General features: G+C 33.6%; 2 protein-coding genes across 26 annotated transcripts in view; both read right to left on the reverse strand.

Moving 5' to 3' along the window:
* The window catches only part of LOC141378159 (uncharacterized), a 416515-nt gene that overhangs the window by 353076 nt on the left and 40482 nt on the right, over window positions 1-22957 (reverse strand). The gene's annotated exons all lie outside the window — the stretch shown is intronic.
* Window positions 1-22957, reverse strand: part of triob (trio Rho guanine nucleotide exchange factor b) — a 252209-nt gene that overhangs the window by 147193 nt on the left and 82059 nt on the right. For 21 of the 25 annotated variants that reach the window (XR_012391967.1, XR_012391966.1, XR_012391965.1 and 18 more), the window contains 3 exons: window positions 16616-16808; window positions 10360-10848; window positions 10033-10155 (listed from right to left, as the gene is read on the reverse strand). Coding sequence is in view for 13 of the 25 variants with exons in the window: in XM_073925797.1 (XP_073781898.1) it covers window positions 10033-10155; window positions 10360-10848; window positions 16616-16808 (805 nt within the window). In the remaining 12 variants the exon portion in view is untranslated. Of the gene's footprint in view, window positions 1-10032; window positions 10156-10359; window positions 10849-16615; window positions 16809-16952; window positions 17129-22957 lie in introns of those variants that run through there. The other 4 variants (XR_012391970.1, XM_073925802.1, XM_073925806.1 and 1 more) reach the window with 2 other exon arrangements.

The raw sequence follows: 22957 nt of genomic DNA on the forward strand, positions 1-22957 counted from the left end.
AATAAATTCTGTCTTTCCCTACAATCTGGTCAACCTTGTAAAAAAAAACAAAAAAACATTGACTCAGTTAGTGAAGTACAGTAGCAACGGTTTCTGCTGTTCTGACGTCAGCTGCAGATGTGAATGAATGGCGCAAAAAAGTAGTTCCTCATACAAAAGTGTTTTTAGACTCTGTGTTTGATTTTCTTTTTAATATACACGAGTATGCTGTCAAACTGTTGTATAAACACAATATCACACTCGTAGCAGTATGATATGGCTGTATATCGTCACTAATGGCACACTAAGGCCAACGCATGCCTCCCACCATTGCCAATATACAGTGCCGTGTGTGTGTGTGTGTGTGTGTGTGTGTGTGTGTATACACACACACACACACAGTAAAATTTACGAACAAACAAAACAAACAAACAAAAAAATTACTAATTTACTAACAAAAAAATTAAGTTGAACGGTGCTAAAATTTCTTACTTTGTTTAAATCCAGCCTATATAAAATTTTGCAACCACTTACCTTAAAAATTTTTTGTCAATCCAATGAATCTTTTTTTTCCAGAGTATATGAATGCATGTGTTTCAATGCTAAAAGTGCCATCTGAAACAAGTTTTTTTCAGCCTCCTACTTACTCTAAATGCAACAAAAAGAACATATTGTTTCTCATAAAAGAAAAATGACCAAAACTACAGTGCACACAGGAGCCAGAGGAAAATGCTAATTTAAGAAGAAAATGACAAATGGCATCTAAACTCTTCATATCAACACTGAAATAGGTATGGTGAGCCCATATGCTAAACATAAACATACTGTATAACACACATAAAGCATTCTACAAACACACTGAATCTGCTGTCAAATAGAAATTCAAAGATGACCATTTTCGAAATAATCCCGCCTGCAGATGTAGATAAGACAAAGTCAGAGTACAAATAGGATCACTGTATAGCACTCACCCTGAGCTTGCTTTCAGGGCTGCCTGAATAAGATAGTCACGCACCAGTAAACACAAATCCCCACCATTATGTATCGCAGACCTTGTGGATCACAATGTGGAAACAATAAAGAATTTCTGGTATCTAATTTCCATGTAAATCAAAGCAATGTCAGTAACCAGTCAGTAAGGCTAAACGCAAGCCAAATTTAATAGGTGCCAATGTCATGTCATTGACCAACGTGTTATTAGCAAAACATGCTAATACATGGACTTTTACATGGAGGGAATTTCAAATAAATGACTTCATAAAATTGATGCTAAAGCTTTGCCTTGTATAACTACATTACTTCATTGTAGAACTACATAAATTTAGTTTAGTTTTTTGTTTGTTTACAGGGTCAATGCACGTTAATAAACATTACTGTAAAATGTGCCAGAATTAGCCAAGAATTGCTATTTTTCATCTGTAGACCCGTTACAGAATGTTAAAAAGTCACACCGAAAATAGAAGCAAAGCATTAAACATTAAATGAATTTCCATATATCAAATACAATTAAAAAGTAAAAAACAAGAACAGACTCATGGCAGCAGAAGAGGACAAAAAGCCAAAGACAAACAGTACAAAAGTGTCAAGAATACAGTACTAATAGCGTGGCTAACTTTAACTTTTACAGCTGCTACAGTTTTATGCATACAGTAGCTATATTTGTATAGAAATAACTTTTGCAGTTCCATCAGACATTATCTGATGCATAAAAAGAAACGAAAAGAAAAAAAGAAAGGACACTGAAATGTCAAGTCACTTGGGTACAGACTAAGGAAGCGCTCTACCTGTATTTACACAGCTCACATTACAGGACCTCAACGCAGCCAAGACACACATACCACAGGACAAAAGCCTTCCTCGTATAAAATAACCACTTTATAGCAGTACAGGAGTCTGCAGTCTTCTCAAACAGAAAGTGTTGCGCAACGACAGTCTACCCTACACTCCTAAAGACACATTGAAAGAGATATTTCTCCCAAAACTAAAACTTGTCAATGGTTTACTCATTCTTTACTTGTTCCATACATGTTTGACCGTTTCTATTTTATTGCGCAAAAACAAGATATTTTTAAGAAATCTGGAAACCATTGACTTTAATACACAGTAAAAAATAAATAATAAATAAAAAATTGGGTTCCACACAATCGATACATGTTGGGACAACATAAAGGAGTTAAGCTGACTAATAAGTTTTTACAAGTGAACAAAATGGATTGAGCATAAAACAATTAAGTTAACAAAATAAACTCAAGCACTGTGTTTTTTCAGCTTCCAGGAGGCACAGGATGTCAACATGACGTCAGATTGACGTTGTACCCCAATGACATGAGGATGTTGCATTTTGTTGCATCTGTTTGACGTCCAGGGCGAGGCAGTGGCGCAGTAGGTAGTGCTGTCGCCTCACAGCAAGAAGGTCGCTGGTTCGAACCTCGGCTCAGTTGGCGTTTCTGTGTGGAGTTTGCATGTTCTCCCTGCCTTCGCGTGGGTTTTCTCCGGGTGCTCCGGTTTACCCCACAGTCCAAAGACATGCTGCAGGTGAATTGGGTAGGTGTCCGTAGTGTATGAGTGTGTGTGTGAATGTGTGTGTGGATGTTTCCCAGAGATGGGTTGCGGCTGGAAGGGCATCCGCTGCGTAAAAACTTGCTGGATAAGTTGGCAGTTCATTCCGCTGTGGTGACCCCGAATTAATAAAGGGACTAAGCCGACAAGAAAATGAATGAATGAATGTTTGACGTCCAAACCCAACGTCAGGCCGACATTTATGTCCAAATTCCAACCTAAAACCAACCAAATATTAATGTCTAAAGCCTGATTTATACTTCTAATTCATACACATCAAGTGCATGCGTATGCTCCGGCGCAGCCTGCGCGCGGTCAGATAGCCCTTGTCGTGGCTGATGCCAAAACTGCCGACACCTCTCAAAAAATATAACTACACAATGCAACGACCCATAGGAGCTCTGTAATTGGTTAATTTGGGTAGCTGTGATGAGTGTGGGTGGTGCTGAGAGTTGCGAGCCCGATGGAGCAAATGTTTACATGTGCTGAGTCTCGTGAAGGAGCTCTAGATGGAAACTTTTGTTTTGTGTTTACCTTATGATTAAAGTTGTTGCACTTGCTGCTAAATGAGTTTTTAGCTAATTGTACATTAAGTTAGCGTACAAAAACAAAACAAAACACACAAGGCAGTAGCCATGGGTCACGCCAATCATTCGTCGCAGAAGTATAAACCAGCCTTAATGATGTTACAGTTTGGCATTGTGTGGATGTTACCAATATAACGTCTATATACAATAAAACGTTGCCATACCTGAAGAATAAATGTCAGTATTTGACATCAATATGATATTGGTTTAAGATGTTGGCACAATGTTGGATTTTGGTCACTTTCCAACCCGACCATATAACAATGTCATTTGATGATGTTATTAGACAGCAAAATATCATTGGCCTTAGAAGCTGACTAGACATTGAATTTTGGTCACTTGACGTCACAATCTAAATCTAACCTAATAATTACGTCTTATGACGTTGTGTGACTGCTGGGTTCATTTTAAATAAGTATATAGCATAAACAGCAAACATCATTTTTTAGAGTATTGTTTGTCTGTTTTTTTCCTATTATGAAAGCCAGACGTTACAACTTAGGCCTGTGCGATTAATCGAAATTAAATCACATTTTGAAACTTGAAATTTGAAACTACCCCTTTAAAACACAGGGTTATTATTATTATTATTATTATTATTATTATTATTATTATTATTATTATTATTATGCAATATCCCTTTACTCTTTCTAAATGCAGAACAATCACGAAATGCCTGGAACATTATATCCCTCTGGAAACCACTAGGACTAATCAATACACCAGCATAATAAGAGATTACCCAGCCAGTTGTAAAAAAATAAAATAAAATAAAAAGCCAGAAGGGTGTTTTCCACATGTTGCCTTTCTTAAGAGAGTAGGGGCTGAGTTAATTTACAACTCGACAAGCGCAATGTTCCGCTCTGGTGACATTACTCCTGGAACTCCATGACATAGCTGCTTAAGCGTGTCTATTATGAACAGTTACAACTCAGCCCTCAGTTTGCAATGCACTGCTCATTGACGTCTCCATGAATCGCATATTGAACTGCTGTCAATGAATGTGGCAAATGTAATAATATCTGCAGGCAATTCAATTGGATTCCTTTTTCGTTGGGGTGAGCTACGTACCAGCACTAATTATTATTGATTATTTAAAAACTGAACTAAAAGGTTTTTAGAAGTCTGTTTTCAGTTATCTTAACGTCAGAGAAAAGTCATTCCGGTTTAAGAGTGTTTAAAGGACCCACTCAATGTGTGCATTATTCCCTTTATCAAGCAATAACAAGAACATTAATAAGTTAGTGTATAATCCATCAGCTGTTTTCGTTTCTGTCAGCTTTGCATTTAAGATATAATAAACTATTACGGCTTAGAACCAGAATAGTTTAATTTTTATGTTTTTGTCTAATTTTTGGTGTCTAATTTTTAGTGTCTAATTTTTTGTGTATAATTTTTATGCTTTGTTGCATGTTTATGTTCATGCGGTTATCCGCAGGATTCCTGCTAAAAGGTTATATGTACATACTGTATACTTGAATACAAGAAAAATAAGTTTATAGAGTTTTTTGAATATTTATCCACACACAAAAGAAACAGTGATACATTAAAGTCCTTTAAGATTGGAGGACTCAACGCCTGCGAGATTGAAGGCGTTTTCTCCATATTTTGTTCAATTAAGTGAGGCACGGCTTCAGGTCTGATCATCATCATCAATAAAATAATCATCAACAATGTCACATTTCTATTTACGAAAATCTAATACAATGTCCTGTTTGGGATTATCCGCTTGTTAAATGGTGACGAGTTGATGACGTATGTAATACTGTTTCCGGGTTCAAGCCGCCACTCATTTGAATTTGGAAAGTATTCTTTTATGATCACTTTTCATTTATCACACACATTAAAGGGAATTTTAAACATGTACACAACAATCTCTGAGCTTGGTGCATCACAAAAAATTTAATTTGAACAATTTATAAAAAAATTAATTACTTTCTGGCCATTGGATATTAGGCATGGATGTATATATATTGCGATCGTGATTTTCAAAAGTATTATAACGCTTTGTTAACGTTTATTATTACCATTTCATGAGTCTTCCCATACTGAGAGTGCTTGGACCTGGAAGTCGCTTCGTGAGACGTCACACTTAACAAGCGGACTGTGTTTATTGTTTACTGAAAAAGGGAAATTTCGTTTTAGACACAGGATTGCTGACTTGCCGCAGCCATGGCACTAATATTAAATTTTTGACTGTAGCCCTACATACAAAACTTTTTTACAGAGCAAAAAAAAAAGTTATTTTAATAGTTATTAATAATTTGTTCAATAATCTGTTAAAGTTAAAACGAATACACTCTCAGCATACACTTTCAAACCACTGAGCCAACATGTCGCCCAAATTGCACCCCAGATTTGTATTTTTTTTTAACACAATGTGCACAAAGTGTATTCAAAACCATGTTCTTCTCCACATGACACATTTAGTTTTATTTATTAAACATGGGGGGCCAAAAGTTTCATCGTTTACGTGTTTAATTCTATTCATGCCTGATATCAGACAGGAAGTAAGGCTCCTATGACTTCCTGAGGAGGTGGCTGCAGTGCCCTCGGCTGCCCAGCAGTCAGGCTAATCCAAAGCAAACAGTTGACAAAGCATTTCATCCACAATGTGAGAAGGGGTGAGCTGAACCTGTGATTTTAGCACACTCAGCCAAAACTAACACACTAACAAAGGGCCAACAAAGAGCAAGATAACAACCTAGTCAAAACATCCTAGTTACTGGTAAAGGGTTGTAACCTTTAAAACGATTTTTATGTTTGACAACAAAGCATAAATCTAATATTTGACTTATTATATATATATATATATATATATATATATATATATATATATATATATATATATATATATATATATATATATATATATATATATATATATATATATATATATATATATAAAATATTCGACCTATTATGTTTATTTAATTTTCAAAACTACAGCACACAATTTATAGTTTGTCAAATAATCACAAACTTCCATACTATTTTTTTTTTGTGTGTGTGTATCCAGAGCTACAATATCTTGCTTCCATTTTGTATTTTGATTGTTTTCCTAATTTTTATGTATTTCAAAACTTATTTATAATACATTTACATAATTTTAATAATAAATGTATATAATGATTATGGCAGAAATATAATAATAATAATAATAATAATAATGATAATAATAATAATAATAATAATAATAATAATAATCCTTACAATAACAATAGGGCTTCAGTGCTCGAACCCCTCATAATAATGATAACAACAACAACAACTATTACTATTATTATTATTGTTGCTGTTGTCGTTATTATTGTTGTTGCTGTTGTTAAGGGTTTTTGAATCCCTTTTATATTATTTAATAAAATGACTACTATTTAATGCAAAGACCTCATGAACATTTAATAATTTAAAAGACCTCTGGATTCACAAACATTTAGTAAATCTCAAATTAGTATATATATATATATATATATATATATATATATATATATATATATATATATATATATATATATATATATATATATATATATATATTCATATATATTCATATATTCACTGGCCACTTTATTAGATAAACCTGTCTAACTGCTCGTTAACGCGAATGTCTAATCAGCCAATAACATGACAGCAACTCAATGCATGTATGCATGTGGACATGGTCAACACGATCTGCTGCAGTTCAAACCGAGCATCAGAATGGGGAAGAGAGATGAAGTGACTTTGAACGTGGAATGATTGTTGATGCCTGACGGGCTGGTCTGAGCAATTCAGAAACTGCTGATCTACTGGGATTTTCATGCACAACCATCTCTAGGGTTTACAGAAAATGGTCCTAAAAAAACAAAACAGAAACAAAAAATATCCAGCGAGCGGCAGATCCTTGAGCGCAATTGAGAATGACCAGACCGATTTAAGCTGATAGAAAGGCAACAGTAACTCGAATATTCACTTATTACAAGGGAGAAATGCAGAAGAGCATCTCTGAACGCATAACATGTCCAACCTTGTGGCAGATGGGCTACAGCAACAGAAGACCACACCGAGTGCCACTCCTGTCAGCTAAGAACAGGAAACTGAGGCCACAATTCGCACAGGCTCACCAACATTGGACACTAGAAGACTGGAAAAATGTTGCCTGGTCTGATGAGTCTCGATTTCTGCTGTGACATTCGCATAGTACAGTCAGAATTTGGCATCAACAGCATGAAAGCATGGATCCATCCTGCATACAGGTTAAGGCTGGTGGTGATAGTGTAATGGTGTGGGGGGCATTTTCTTGGCACACTTTGGACCCATTAGTACAAATGGAGCGTCGTGTCAACGCCACAGCCAACCTAAATATTGATGCTGACCATGTTCATCTCTTTATGACCACAGTGTACCCATCTTTTGATGGCTACTTCCAGCAGAATAACACACCATGTCATAAAAGCACAAATCATCTCAGACTTTTTTCTTGAACATGACAACGAGTTCCCTGTACTCAAATGGCCTCCACAGTCACCAGATCTCAACCCAATACAGCATCTATGCCATCAAGGATTAAGGTAGTTCTGAAGGCATAAGCAGGTCCAACTTGGTACTAGTTAGGTGTACCCAATATATTATGTTTATGTGCATTTTCAAACTCTCTTCTCAAGTTTGGTTCCATTATTTGCATAGAACAAACACAAAAACAGATGCTATATTCCAAACAAAAATGATCAAAACTAATATGTAGAGTTAATATGCTGCTGCAAATAATAATAATAATAATAATAATAATAATAATAATAATAATAATAATAATAATAATAATAATAATAATAATAATAATGTCATTAATCAATTTAATTGAAATTCACTTTAATTTAAGTATGTTTTAAAATTTATGTATTAATGTTATTAAAACTCAACCATCAGGTAGCCTAAAATAATCAAAAACTAATGGATAAGAACGCACAAAGCCTGAAATTAACTGAGCTGAACAATGACACTTCTGACTACTTCTGTGGAGCAGCTGAAATGTATTTCGTAACAGATCAATTTTGCAACATCACGTTGTCACTGAAGTGAATCAATGTAACTGACTGAGCCAAATAATAACTTTTGGTCTTCTGTAGACCTACTTTCAAAACTGATACAGTTTGACACAGTTATTTTCTTACATTTTTTTCTGACTCCATTTCATTGAAATTAAATCATGTTTTACTTATGCAGACATATATGTTAATGCATTTTTGTTAATGTTTCAGGGCCCAATAAAGTGTATAAAAGTACGAAGTTTTCGACAAATCTGTACTGAAATGTCAAAAATGTCTATTTCATTTGAGTGCTATTAAGCAGGTTCTTATTAGTAAATTCTACATTAGTAAATGTTGTACATTTTTATTCATTTTTAGTTTATCTAAGTCAATTTATTAAGTAACATTAACTACAGTAATTGTAAAGTGTGTCCCACTATTCTTAATGAGTTAAAATGGGAACACACTGTATTGGCCATTTGCATGCAGAGGTCACGCTGCACGTAGACACTTCTGATTGGCTGAACAGCAGTTCTGTTTAGATATGGATGGGCAGATGGCAGATGAGATCATAGAGATGGAAAATCTGTGATTGATGCCATGCAGTTTTTTTTTTCTGGTGAAACTCTGTGCCTTTGAAACCTACTGGGGGTGATTAACAAGTCTGCAGTGGTCACATATATAAATCACACACACAAGGATGATGTCCTAGTCACTATTCTCCAGTGGCATTACATACTCTCCAAATATACTGAAAATAAAATAAAATATTAATTTAAAAATTAAATAAAATAAATGTAATAATTAAATTAAATATATAAAATAAAATTAAATAAAAAAATAACTTAATATTAATTAAATGAAATTAAAATACATTTAAAATAAAGTTTTATTCAAAAAATTTAAACCAATAAAAAAAAAATTGAATAAAATATATAGAATAAAATAAAATAATAATAAATAATAATAAAATAAAAAATAATAAACTATAAGCAAATAAAATAAAATACATAAATAATAATAAAATGTAATTAAATTTTTAATAAATTAAATTAAACTTTCAAAACAATAAAGTAATTAAGTAAAATAAAATAATAAAATAAAATAATAAAATAAAAATAAAAGTAAAATATTGTTTAATAATTTAATACATTTTTAATTATAAATAAAAATATATATAGAATCAAAAAAATACATAACAATAAAAGAAACTATAATAAAAATGTATTAACTTTAAAATAAAATAAAGAATTAAAAGATAAATAAAGTAATAATAAAAAATATATATATATATATATATATATATATATATATATATATATATATATATATATATATATATATATATATAWAWATATTTTTTTGATTATATAAACAAAAAATACAAATAAATTAAAATAAAAAATATTACAAATTAAAATAAAATAAAATAAATTAAATTAAATTAAAATATATAGAGTGATCATCCTCTTTGTGATCTATTTCTAACAAGAGGAAAAACTAGTTGGCTACATAAAAAAACAAAGAAATCAGACACTATACAAAACAAGGACAAAATGCTACACTTATTCCACACTGATGTAGAACTTTATGGTTTATTTGCAATACAATTAGAAGTGTCGTATTTGTACTTTTCTATTTCATTAATTTGCTTTTATTTGGGTTTATTTTGTATTGATGCATGGGTGTGATTTCTGTAATAATGCAATCTTGGTATTGCTATGCTGGAAATAAATAAACCTGAAACCGTCATTCGACAACAGAAAACTCATTCTTGCGTGGATAAGCGAGTCAGGGCACGTGCACAAACGCACATCATTCTAATGGTGTAACACGCATCACTGTTTTAACGCCTCAGGTGCTGACAGATATTACTGCTGGACCACTGGATCCAGTCTTACCATGCAGTTCATCGCAAAGTGGTTGTGTTGTGTCTGCAGCTCCATCACGTGCTGATGGTTGGCTCCTATCTCGGTGTAGGTGGTCAGGAACAGGCCTTTATTGTGGACAATCCAATCGAACATCTATTGAGAAGGAAAAAAAACTGAACTGAAATGGGAGACGTGGATTTAAATATGCTGGTATTAATCTGTGCACAAACATACATTATAAATTGTTTATTATAGCTGATTATTCTACTGACAAATGAGTAAAATCTAGTGTAATCTAAATTTCAGTACCGAACTCGATACTTTTGACAATTGTTTGACTGTATTGGATGTTCTCACCTTCTCTGCGTCCTGCTGAAAGAGTCGCAGCTGAAAGCACTGGTCCAGTTTGAGTTTGCGCAAGTGCCAGGCTTGGTGCAGATGCTGGCGAGTGCCGTGAAGTTTATCCAGGAGCGCCTGGACTTTTGGAGCTAAACCCTGGATATCCCCTCTTCCTTTATCCGCACACTGGATTCGCTGCAGTAGGTGCTGACCTTCAGTATCTAACTCCTCCACAGGGGCTTTAGTCACCTTTTTCTTGAGGGAAGCGTGTTCCTCCATGGCACGCCGAGACCCATCGAGGTCGGACGGCAGCTCCCGCTGGGACAGCATGTCTTGGAGTTCTTCTAAACGGGCTAGTATGCGAGCTGCATTGCTTGTGAAGTCTTCGAAGGCCACTCGAACTTCGATCCACTCCTCATGGTCGTAATCAAGACTGCCTTCGAAGTCTGGAGTCAGCTGGGATGGATCCACCACTTTGGTCAAACCCTCGAGGGACACCATGATGGTCTGAAAGGATAAGAAAAAAGGAGATTTGGATCATATTTTGAATGTATGGGATAGAATACACAGGCTATATATTGTTATTAGCACAGCAATATGATACCATTAAATCCTCTTCTATACAGCAATGAAAATGAGATGTTCAAAGAAAAGAACCAATAACATTCTCAAAACATTACATGTGATATATGTACACAATTGAAACCAGAAATTAACATACACTCAGAAAAAAAAGGAATATAACCTTTTTTTTTTAAATGTCTGATGGTAAATCATACAAAACGTTTACTATGTTAGGTCCGTTAGGATAACCTAAATAGTTTACAATGCCAGAATTATGAGAGAATATTTTTTTTGGGAATTTTTTATTAATTTCTTGACAGTAAAAATTTAACATACATTTCCTTGGTATTTCTTTAGCTTTGCTTTTAAACTGTATAACTTTGGTCAAATGTTTTGGGTATCCTTCCACAAGCTTCTCACAATAGTTTGAAGGAATTTTGGCCCATTCCTCCTGCCAGAATTGGTGTAACTGTGTCAGATTTGTCGACTGTCTTGCTCGCACAAGCTTTTTCAACTCTGCCCACAAATCTTCTATAGGATTGAGATCAGGGCTTTGTGATGGCCACTCCAAAACATTCACTCCGTTGTCCTTAAAGCACATTTTTTAACTAATTTAGCAGTATGCTTAGGAACATGGTCTCTTTGAAAGACCAATTTGTGGCCAAGTTTTAATTTCCTGGCTGACTTCTTCAGTTGTTGTTTCAGTTTTTTACATAATGTTCTTTCTACATGATGCCATCTATGCTGTTAAGTGGACTAGTCTCTCCTGCAGCATTTGTCCTATAAATGTAACACTGGTCATTAAGGCCAAACAGTTTAATCCTAGTTCCACTAGACCACAGAACATGTCTCCAAAATGTCTCTATTTTTCCAAGTGTAATTTAGCAAATTGTAATCTAGCTTTTTTTGTTGATTCTGGCTTGGTTGATTTTCCCATGTTGTAACACAAGTAAGCAGTGTGTTTGAGGTTTTCCCTAAATACTATTCTACAGTTGTGCATCCAATTAACTCAAATGTTGTTAATTAGCCAATCAGAAACTTCCAAAACCTTGACACCATCATCTGAGCTTTTTCAGATGCATAATAATCTTATTGTATGTAAACTTGACTTAAAAGAAAAGTTATAACAATTTCTCAAAAAATATCTCTCTCATTATTCTGCTATAAAGAGTAACAGAAACAAATTTGATATTCCTAACTTACCTAAAAGACAAAAAGTTTAGTCAAAACTTTAGTTTAGTGCCTTTTTATACAGTTTATGTTAACTTTTTAGTTTTAACTAATATATATATATATATATATATATATATATATATATATATATATATATATATATATATATATATATATATATATATATAAAACCAGAAGTTAACATACACTGTATAAAAAGGCACTATCAATATATATATCAAATTTGTTTTTCAGGATGCATTATATATATATATATATATATATATATATATATATATATATATATATATATATATATATATATATATATATATATATATATGTATATATATATATATATATGTATATATATATATATATATATATATATATATATATATATATATATATATGTATATATATATGTATATATATATATATGTATATATATATATATATATATATATATATATATATATATATGTATATATATATATATATATATATGTATATATATGTATATATATATATATATATATATATATGTATATATATATATATATATATATATATATATGTATATATATATATATATATATATATATATATATATATATATATATATATATATATATATATATATATATATATATATATATATATATATATATATATGTGTGTATATATATATATATATATATATATATATATATATGTGTATATATATATATATATATATATATATATATATATATATGTGTATATATATATATATATATATATATATATATATATGTGTATATATATATATATATATATATATATATATATATATATATATATATATATATATATATATATATATATATATATATATATATATATATATATATATATATATATATATATATAGCATCCTGTAATGAAAATCAATCTCTCAAAAAATGGTCGCCAAGCTTGTAATTAAATTTAATATTAGGAATGATCAATCAAATAAACAACAACTGTCTTTAGCTTCAATTCTAAACATTCTAATCACACAAAATCTGCAAAAACTCACAGCTGGTCTGAGCCCCTCCTCGGGAGATTGTGAGGAGGGCCTAAGGAGCGCCTCCTCTGCTAGAAGGCGGGGCTTCATTTGCCATGTTGATCATTACACTTTTCCCCATTAAAAACTATACCAGTGACATTTCTTGTGTATTCTATATTCTTTGGTATGGTTTAAAATCATTACATGATTTACTAAAAATTGCTATATTTTTGAGTTTGGTTGATGACTGAAGCAGCAGTTGCCATTTAAAATTAAAGACTCTTTAGAATACGCTAAATACTGGATCGGTTACACTGCACGGGTTACTTAAAGAAGCCAGAAAAAACATTCCAGGAATTGCAGCTCAGGTCATGTTATTACAGACAACATCAGGCATATGAGGGGATAGGGGACACCTGACAGTTCATGATGGACTGATATCAGATCCCCAAAAAAATTAGGTCTTCACTACATTGTTGCAATTAAAAGTATTTTAGGGTTTATATGTAAAAAAATTCATACCTGGAGTCCATTTGAAAACACTTTCTATGATTTGATTACATATAAATCACAGAGTAATAACACTTTGCAATCCAGTGCTGCACTGGATGTGTTAATTTAAGAAGCCTCCGCAGGGAGATTAAGCCTTCAGATTAAATATAACACACACTGCACACGTCTTTCTCTCAGCTGTTTGAAGAAATAGGTCAGATGTAATTGACAGCTCCACTTTCACACCAGCAATATATGAAATGCTCTAGTAAAACATGAGAAGACTGTGCTAGTTCTTTCTTTCTCTAGAAGGTGTTGTAATATCACATAATAGATTTAAGGATTAATAATAAAAATATTAGGAGAACACTTTATTTGAAGGGGTTGTTCATAAGACCTTTATAATTGTGAATATGCATGCTTATGACAACTGTTGTTAAGTTTCATACACAGTAATGACATTTAGAATGCAAAGGTGACATTGTTTGAGATATCTTTATGACAACTTGACATAACAAAATACAACCTAACTTGTCTTTGTTTTTGTCATGACAATATGATATTGCAGTATACAATGTAACAAAGCAACATAACTTTGTCATAAAACAGTCATAAACATGATTGGCATGAGGTCATAATAAATGAGTCATGACTTATTTCTGATCACTTTTGTCATTATAATGTCTTAGTAAATGTGTCAATACCTTGTCAAATAATTTTATAACAGCGTCAAACGACATGTGATAAAGTCTAACGACAAAATTATTTTGACCATAAAAGAATGAAAGATGTAACAATTATAATGGCCTCATCCCATTTATGTTTATGACAGATTTATGACGAGTTATGTTGTCTTGGTAATGCCGTTTTGTCATGACAAAGACACTGACAGGTTTGCTTGTCTTGGTAATGTCAAGTTGTCATAACAAAGATACAAACATGTTATGATGCATTCGTTTATGTCTGTCTATCATAACAAAGATAAAAACATGTTATGAAGTATTCATTTATGTCAAGTTGTCATGACAAAGATAAAGACATGTTATGGTGCATTTGTTTTTCTGTCATAACAAAGACATGTTATGGTGCATTCATTTATGTCTGACAAAGACAAAGACATGTTATAATGCATTTTTTGTCTGTTTGTCAAAGATAAAGACATGTTATGATGTCTTTGTCATGACAACTTGACAAACAAATACATCATAACATGTCTTTATCTTTGTTATGACAAGCAAATTCATAATAACATGTCTTTGTCTTGACAACTTGACAAACAAATACATGTTATGATGCATTCGTTTATGTCAAGTTGTCATGACAAAGATAAAGAAATGTTATGATGTATTTGTTAATGTCAAGTTGTGACAACAAAGACATTTTATGATGTATTTGTGAAGTTGTCATAACAAAGACATGTCTTTGGTCATGTATTTATTAGTTAAGTTGTCATTGATGTCAAGTTGTCAATGATTTGTTTATGTCTATTTGTCATAACAAAGATAAAGAGATGATATGTTGTATTTGATTTTGTCAAGTTGTGATGACAAAGACATGTTATGATGCATCTGTTTATGTGAAGTTTTCATGACAAAGACATACGAGGCAATTGTTTGTCAAGCTTACATGACAATGACAATGACATGTTAAGATGCATTTGTGTTTATTTGTCATGACAAAGATAAAGACATGTTATGATGCATCTGTTTAAGTCAAGTTGTCATGACAATGACAAAGACATGTTATGATACATTTGTGAGTCAAGTTGTCATAAAATCAAACACGTTATGATGCATTTTTTCATTTAAGTTTAAGACAATGACAAAAACATGTTGTGATGTATGTGTTCATGTCAAGTTGTGATGACAAACATTTCGTTATGTTTTTTGCCAAGTTGTCATGAGACAAAGACATATTATGATCTATTTGTTTGTAAAAGACATGTTATGATTTATTTGTCATGACAAAAACAAAGACATGTTATGATGCATTTGCTCATTTAAGTTGTCATGACAAAGACAAAGACATGCTATGATGCAGTTGTGATGACAAACATTTTATTTTGTTTTTTGCCAAGTTGTCATGAGACAAAGACATATTATGACGTATTTGTTTGTCTATTTGTCATAATAAATATTAAGACATGTTATGATGCATTTGTTTGTTTATTTGTCATAATAAATATATAGACATGTTATAATGCAGTTGTTTGTCTATTTATCATAACAAAGAAACACATGTTATGATGCATTTTTAAGTCTATTTGTCATGACAAAGATAAAGACATGTTATGATGCATTTGTTTATGTCAAGTTGTCATGACAAAGACATGTTATGATGCATTTGTTTATGTCAAGTTGTCATGACAAAGACATGTTATGATGCATTTGTTTATGTCAAGTTGTCATGACAAAGACATGTTATGATGCATTTGTTTATGTCAAGTTGTCATGACAAAGACATGTTATGATGCATTCGTTTATGTCAAGTTGTCATGACAAAGACATGTTATGATGCATTCGTTTATGTCAAGTTGTCATGGCGAAGACATGTTATGGTAAGTTTGTTAGTCAAGTTGTCATAAAACCAAACACGTTATGATGCATTTGTTCATTCAAGTTTTTAGGACAATGACAAAGACATGTTATGAAGCATTTGTTTGTCAAGTTGTCATGAAAAGACAAAGACATGCAATGTATGTCAAGTTGTAATGACTGACATTTTATCATGTATTTATTAGTCAAATTGTTATGAGACAAAGATATGTTATGATGCATTTGTTTATGTCAAGGTGTCATGGAAAACATCTCTGCATCTAAAGTGACATAACTGAGTGAATGACATTTAATCACTTAAACATGCCTAAAATGTCATGATTATAAATGTTTTGTGACAGTCCTATGAATACCCTATTCAAGTAAAGTGTTACCGAAAGTAATATATAAAATTTATATCAAAACAAATAAACAAAGTTCCCAAATAAAGCAAATTCCCAAATTTAAAGAAAGCGCTCACCTCAAATTCAAACTTTGAACTGCCAAAATTGGTCCTCTGCTTCTGCCAGAAGTTGTCAGGCTTGATGATGAGAGCGACGTGGATGCAGGAAGGAAAGGACTCCTGCAGGATCTTCAGCAGAGGTTTGATAGAATCCCATTTGGATCCTCGCATATCCACGATGACCGTGAAGCCATGCCTGCTCACCTCCTCGCTACACAGACAAACAAAATAAAAAACACAGAATCAGCTCCTCTGCAAAATTGCTGACGCTCAACGAAATTAGGAGGTAAATGAGAGTTGCTGTTTTAAGAGATCTCTACAAATCCCTCAGCAAATCAGATAGAATGACATTTACCCAAATGTTCGGATCCTGCTTGAGAGAAAACTGCTATATTATCAACATAAATGAAAAGAGATGCTGGCTAATAAGATCTCTAGCTTGAATAACAGCCTTTTAAGTCAAGGGTGTTTTCATATCCACAGCTGCACTCCTCTGGTCTGACTCTCCACTGAGCAAAACTCTAAATCACTGACCTCCCTCTCTGAGTGAGTGAGCGAATGAGAAAGAGAGAGAGAAAGGCTGAACCCTCACCAAAGCTCTCTGTGTTCATATATTGTATTATTACTTTCACCTTTTACTTTTTATTTATTAATTATTTATTATTTTTAATGAAATAACTTTTCCATTTTAATAACATATATATTATGAATATATTATCGTTATATACAGTGCATCTGGAAAATATTGATAGCGCTCATCTTTTTCCATTTTTTTATGTTACAGCCTTATTTCAAAATGTATTAAATTAATTTATTTAGCTGGAGCTCAGACAGAATGACCATTAGGTTGCTTTCACATCTGTAGTTCGCTTCATTTGGTCCGGACCAAGCGCAATAAATGATAATTTGTTGCATCTTTTGCCGTCTTTGGGTCGTTTTCACACCACACTGCTGGCTTTGGTCCGAACCAGTTGAAACGAACCAAAATGCAGTCATCTGACAAAATCCACATCTCTCATTGGCCAGATGTTGTTAAACATATTTCCTAAACTGCTTATTACTAAACATCTGTTTAGCTGTGCCTTTACTGAATGAGCACTGTGCTGCGTCCGACAGATCGCACTATTATGTTTTTCGTTTTCTTTTTCATTCTTTTATAACCTATTTTAACTAATTTTAATTTGTTTTTATCTGTTTTTAATAATTTTTATTGTCTGCATTTTATGTTGCTAAACTTGTCTTTTTTATTCCTGTTTATGAAAGCACTTTGAATTGCCACTGTGTATGAAATGTGCTATATAAATAAACTTGCCTTGCCTTACTGATTGGTCAGAATTCACGTGCGGGAAAATGCCAGCGAACTCCCGCAGGTAAACAAAACCTTTAACTCTGGAGGGACGACTGCGCTGGCTGATTGTATCCCTGCTTTAGACGAACTATACATTACGAAAATGAAGCACGGCCGCGGCTGGAAAGCAGTGTTTAATGCATCACTCGTCACTTCAGGAGGAGCCGTGAATTAATTTAACTAAACTGCGACATGGTCATCTTGCGGAAATATTACCAACGATCCATCAGGTAATGTTTTCCCCTCTCTCTCTGTTGGTAAAGCACTGTCAACAAATATTTTTTCTCCATATCCAATAATGCACAGCGCATCGGCCTACGGCAGCTGGATTAGTCCAAAACGCGCAGTACTTTTTGCGGTTGGACCTGTTTTAGTACGAATCTCATTCTCACCACAAACGAACCGTTCCAGGGTTCGTTTGAAAGCGTACCGAGACCAGCTCTTCAAGCAGGTCTCTGTATGCTTATTTGGTCCAATTTTGGTGCGCACTCGAGTACGATTGCTGCATTCTCACCTGCCCAAAAGAACCGTACCAAAAGGGGAAGCGAACTCTAGTGCGATTCAATTGAACTAAATAAGGCAGGTGTGAAAGCACCCTTAGATTATTGATCACCTCCCTGACTGAGGCCCTTCTCCCCTGATCACTCAGCTTAGATGGCCGGCCAGCTCTTGGAAGAGTCCTGGTGGTTCCAAACATCTTCCACTTACGGAGGATGGAGGCCACTGTGCTCATTGGAACTTTGGCAGCAGAAATTGTTCTGTAACCTTCCCCAGCCTTGTGCCTCGAGACAATCCTGTCTCGGAGGTCTACAGACAATTCTTTTGTCTTTATGCTTGGTTTTTGCTTTGACTTGCACTGTCAACCCTGGGACCTTATATAGACAGGTGTATGCCTATATCATGTCCAATCGGCTGAATTTATCACAGATGAACTCCAATTAAGCTGCTGAAACATCAAGATTGATCAGTGGAAACAGAATGTACCTGAGCTCAATTTAGAGCTTCACAGCAAAGGCTGTAAAAACTGTAAAAAATTTGATTTTTCAGATTTTTTTTGTAGCCCATCTGCCTTTGGACGTGTTGTGCATTCAGGGATGCTCTTCTGCATACATCGATTGTAATGAGTGGTTATTTGAGTTACTGTTGCCTTTCTATCAGCTCGAACCAGTCTGGCCATTCTCCTCTGCCGCTCACTGAATATTTTCTCTTTTTCGGACCATTCTCTATTAACTCTAAAGATGGTTGTGAGTAAAAATCCCAGTAGATCAGCACTTTCTGAAATACTCAGACCAGCCAGTCTTGACCATGTCCACATGCCTAAATGCACTGAGTTGCTGCCATGTGATTGATAATTAGAAATTTGTGTTAACGAGCAGTTGGACCGGTGCCTAATAAAGTGGCCGGTGAGTGTATATTGTGCTATATACTATACTTAATTTTTCATGATATAAATAAAATAGCACCTAGGGTATTCCTTATTAAAAATGGATAACATAAACATGTGACATGTGACACCATGGTATAAATGATAAAGCATTATATGAATACTTATACATACTTATATATACATATATACATACATATATATTACATACTTTTTATTTTGTCCATACGATATGTAGTATATTGTCAGATTGCACAGCCCTATACACAATATCACAACAATAATATTTCTTAGAGGGCAGAACATATAATATACTTCCCCTCCGCTTTACAATGCCCCTGCACGATACACCAAAAACAATGGCTGTAAGCATCTACAGTTGAAGTCAGAATTATTAGCCCCCCTGAATTATTAGACCGCTTGTTAATTTTTTCACCAATTTCTGTTTAATGGAGAGAAGATTTTCTCAACACATTTCTAAGCATAATAGTTTTAATAACTCATTTCTAATTACCGATTTATTGCATCTTTGCCATGTTGACAGTAATTAATATTTTACTAGATGTTTTTCAAATCACTTCTGTACAGCTTAAAGTGACATTTAAAGGCTTAACTAGGTTAATTAGGTTAACTAGGCAGGTTAGGGTAATTAGGCAAGTTATTGTATAATGATGGTTTGTTCTGTTGACTATTGAGAAAAAATATAGCTTAAAGGGGCTAATAAATTTGCCCCTAAAATGGAGTCTAAAAAAATAAAATGTGCTTTTATTCTAGCCAAAATAAAACAAATAAGACTTTCTACAGAAGAAAAAAATGTTATCAGACATACTGTGAAAATTTCCTTGCTCTGTTTCACACCATTTGGAAAATATTTAAAGAAGAATAAAATTAGTAGGGGGCTTCCAATTCTGACTTCAACTGTATGAACACGCTGCCTCAAAAAACCTCTTGTTTTCCTAAACAAATCTAGGTTTTCAACATCATACTCAATATTGCTAAAAATGCAATATTTATTTTAAAACTAGCACACATTCTGTGCAGAAGAAGAGAGTCTGTTTATACCGGTAGAAATGTTGAAGTTATGAATATCTGTATTTTTCTGTGTTGCTGAAACAGAGCGGTTATAGACCACAGAACAGATATGAAGTTTGGGAGAGCCCTGTGGCAGATGATAACCTACATAAAGTTTTGAACTGTGCAGAGCTAAAAACCCTCTGGCTGGAAGCAAGAGATTCACGTGGAGCTGGTGGAGTTTCACCGAGTCAAATCAATGCTAACTGTAGGACACAGCAGAGAAAAGATAAACTGGCCATGTGATGTTTTTAAGTAACAAAATCACACCATTAAAGGGCTAAGCTAGAGCTGCACATTGAAAAATGAATGCTCTACTCACAAGTGTTCTGGGTGGTGGTTAATAGTGAACTCCAATGTGATTGTTAAAAGGATGGTTCACCCAAAAAAACTAAAAAATCTGTCATTATTTACTCGCTCTTGACTTTTTTGTGCTGTTGAACACTAAAGAAGATATTCTGAAGAATGTTGAAAACCTGTAACCACTGACGTCAATACTAGGAAAGGCAAATACTATGAATGTCAAAGAGTTTCTAACATCGTACAAAATATCTTCTTTTGCGTTCAACAGAACAACCAAATATAATAATTAATCCTTGCAAATGCATGACATGTGGAAATGAAAATAGATGTTGAATATGAAATGACATTAATATTAAAATAAAACAAAATGAAGCTTCAAAAAGTTTTGTCAGATTGATAACTAAGTGGTTAGAGCACTGACATATATCGCAAAAGCAAGTACTGAGTTAGAATCCTGGCTCATGGACCTTTTCTTGATCTTCTGTCCCTCTTTCTTCCACTTTACTTCCTATTCTGTCAAATAAAGGCAAAATGCCAAAAAAATTATTATTTCACTAGAACATGCTGAATCTGAGCAAAGAAAACCCAGCAACTACCAGACCACTCTAGAAACACCAAGATACAGTAAAGCCCAAAAACATTCATACCCCAGTAGGATGAATTATTTTGGGCTTGACTATCAGGGTGACTGAATGATTTAATACTTTTTTTTTTTAAATCCTCCGTCACTGGACTGGAGAAATGTAAAAAAAAAATGTAAGGAAAATGGACATATTTACCCCAGATTCGACAAAGAAAAAGGTTAATAGCATGGAATTCAATACCAATCATTGCTGAAATTTTAAAAAATGTCTATTTACCACAAACATTTGATGGCTGTTGAGCGTGTTCTTAAAGAGCGCTGATTTGCCATTGTGTTCATGTCCAAAACAGAAATGAACAAACTCATCACTTTTTACAGAGTGTAACTACAGATACAGAAACACTGAAGTGTTTTAAAGCTGCAAAGATCATGCATCCATAAAACATTCCATAAAACAGTTGTATTATTACCACATCAGCTTCAGTTCCTAAAAATAATGAATGAATGAAGTGCAGTGGTGGGACAGTGGCACACCCACCTGCTGGTAGAAACGGGTACTGCTGAACAGCTGACTATTTAATTACCCGACACAAACGCTGCGTTAAGTGGAATGCGCATGATGTATGTGGTAAATTTAAGTACTGAGATACCAAAATAAATGTTAAACAACCTATTTTTATTTAAGTGCAACATATTCCAAAAGATCAGGGGCTTTTGACAATACATCAGGGCAGGCCCGGATTGGCTAATCGGGAGGACCGGGAGAATTCCCGGTGGGCCGGTCCGTTTTTTTGGCCTCGAGGGCCGGTGTCCCTAGCTCCAGAATCTGTTGCTCTCAGCAGTCACACTTTTCAAATTAATTTATTTATTTACTTGACCACAATTCGTATTCATTTTTTTACCGCAGCTCTGCTCTTTTTATATATAACCAGCCCGCAGGTTAATGATGATATAACTCAGATGAGTCACCATACTATATACAACCGTTGTGGTCCAGTGGTTATCACGTTCGATTTCGACGCCGCCTACCCAGGTTTGATCCTCGTCTGAGTATTTTTTATATATATATATATATTTTTTTTTTTTTTATTATTGTTAAGACATATAATACTGTTTGGGTTGTTGAACATTTGAAGTTCTAAAGCAGCTGTTTTCTCAAAAAAAAAGACGTGAGAGTGTAATTAGAAACTGAATTGGAAATGATCTTATTTTAATATAGTCAGTCGTGAACTGAGGTGGGCCGGTCTGAGGCTTGAAACTCCAGGGCTGAAAAGGAGTCCCACACCGGCCATGCATCAGAGGAATAAGCCCCTAAAGCCCCCCCACGCAACACCACTGTCCTAAAGGTACTAATGTCCACCCGTTTGGTACAAAAGTGTGCCTTTTGAAAAGATACAGTCCCAGTGAGATTTCCTTTATTTCTAAATGTGTTGTACTTTTTAAAAAGGTGATGTCTATGTGTAGAATACATTTTCAATTAAGTGTATTCATGCATTACTTTTTTATATCTGGGAGACAATATTTGTATGTTTAACAAACAGGGTTGACTGAACTGTAGCTCTGCATTTCCAGCTGCTGGCTGACTTCCATGCCTGTTCTGCCATAAGATCGATCCTTAAGTGTTTCCACTGGCATCCCCTGATCTATTACCGCCATGCATTATGTTGCATA

The sequence above is a fragment of the Danio rerio genome, chromosome 16 (assembly GCF_049306965.1).
Source record: "Danio rerio strain Tuebingen ecotype United States chromosome 16, GRCz12tu, whole genome shotgun sequence".
Classification (NCBI taxonomy): Eukaryota; Metazoa; Chordata; class Actinopteri; order Cypriniformes; family Danionidae; genus Danio; species Danio rerio.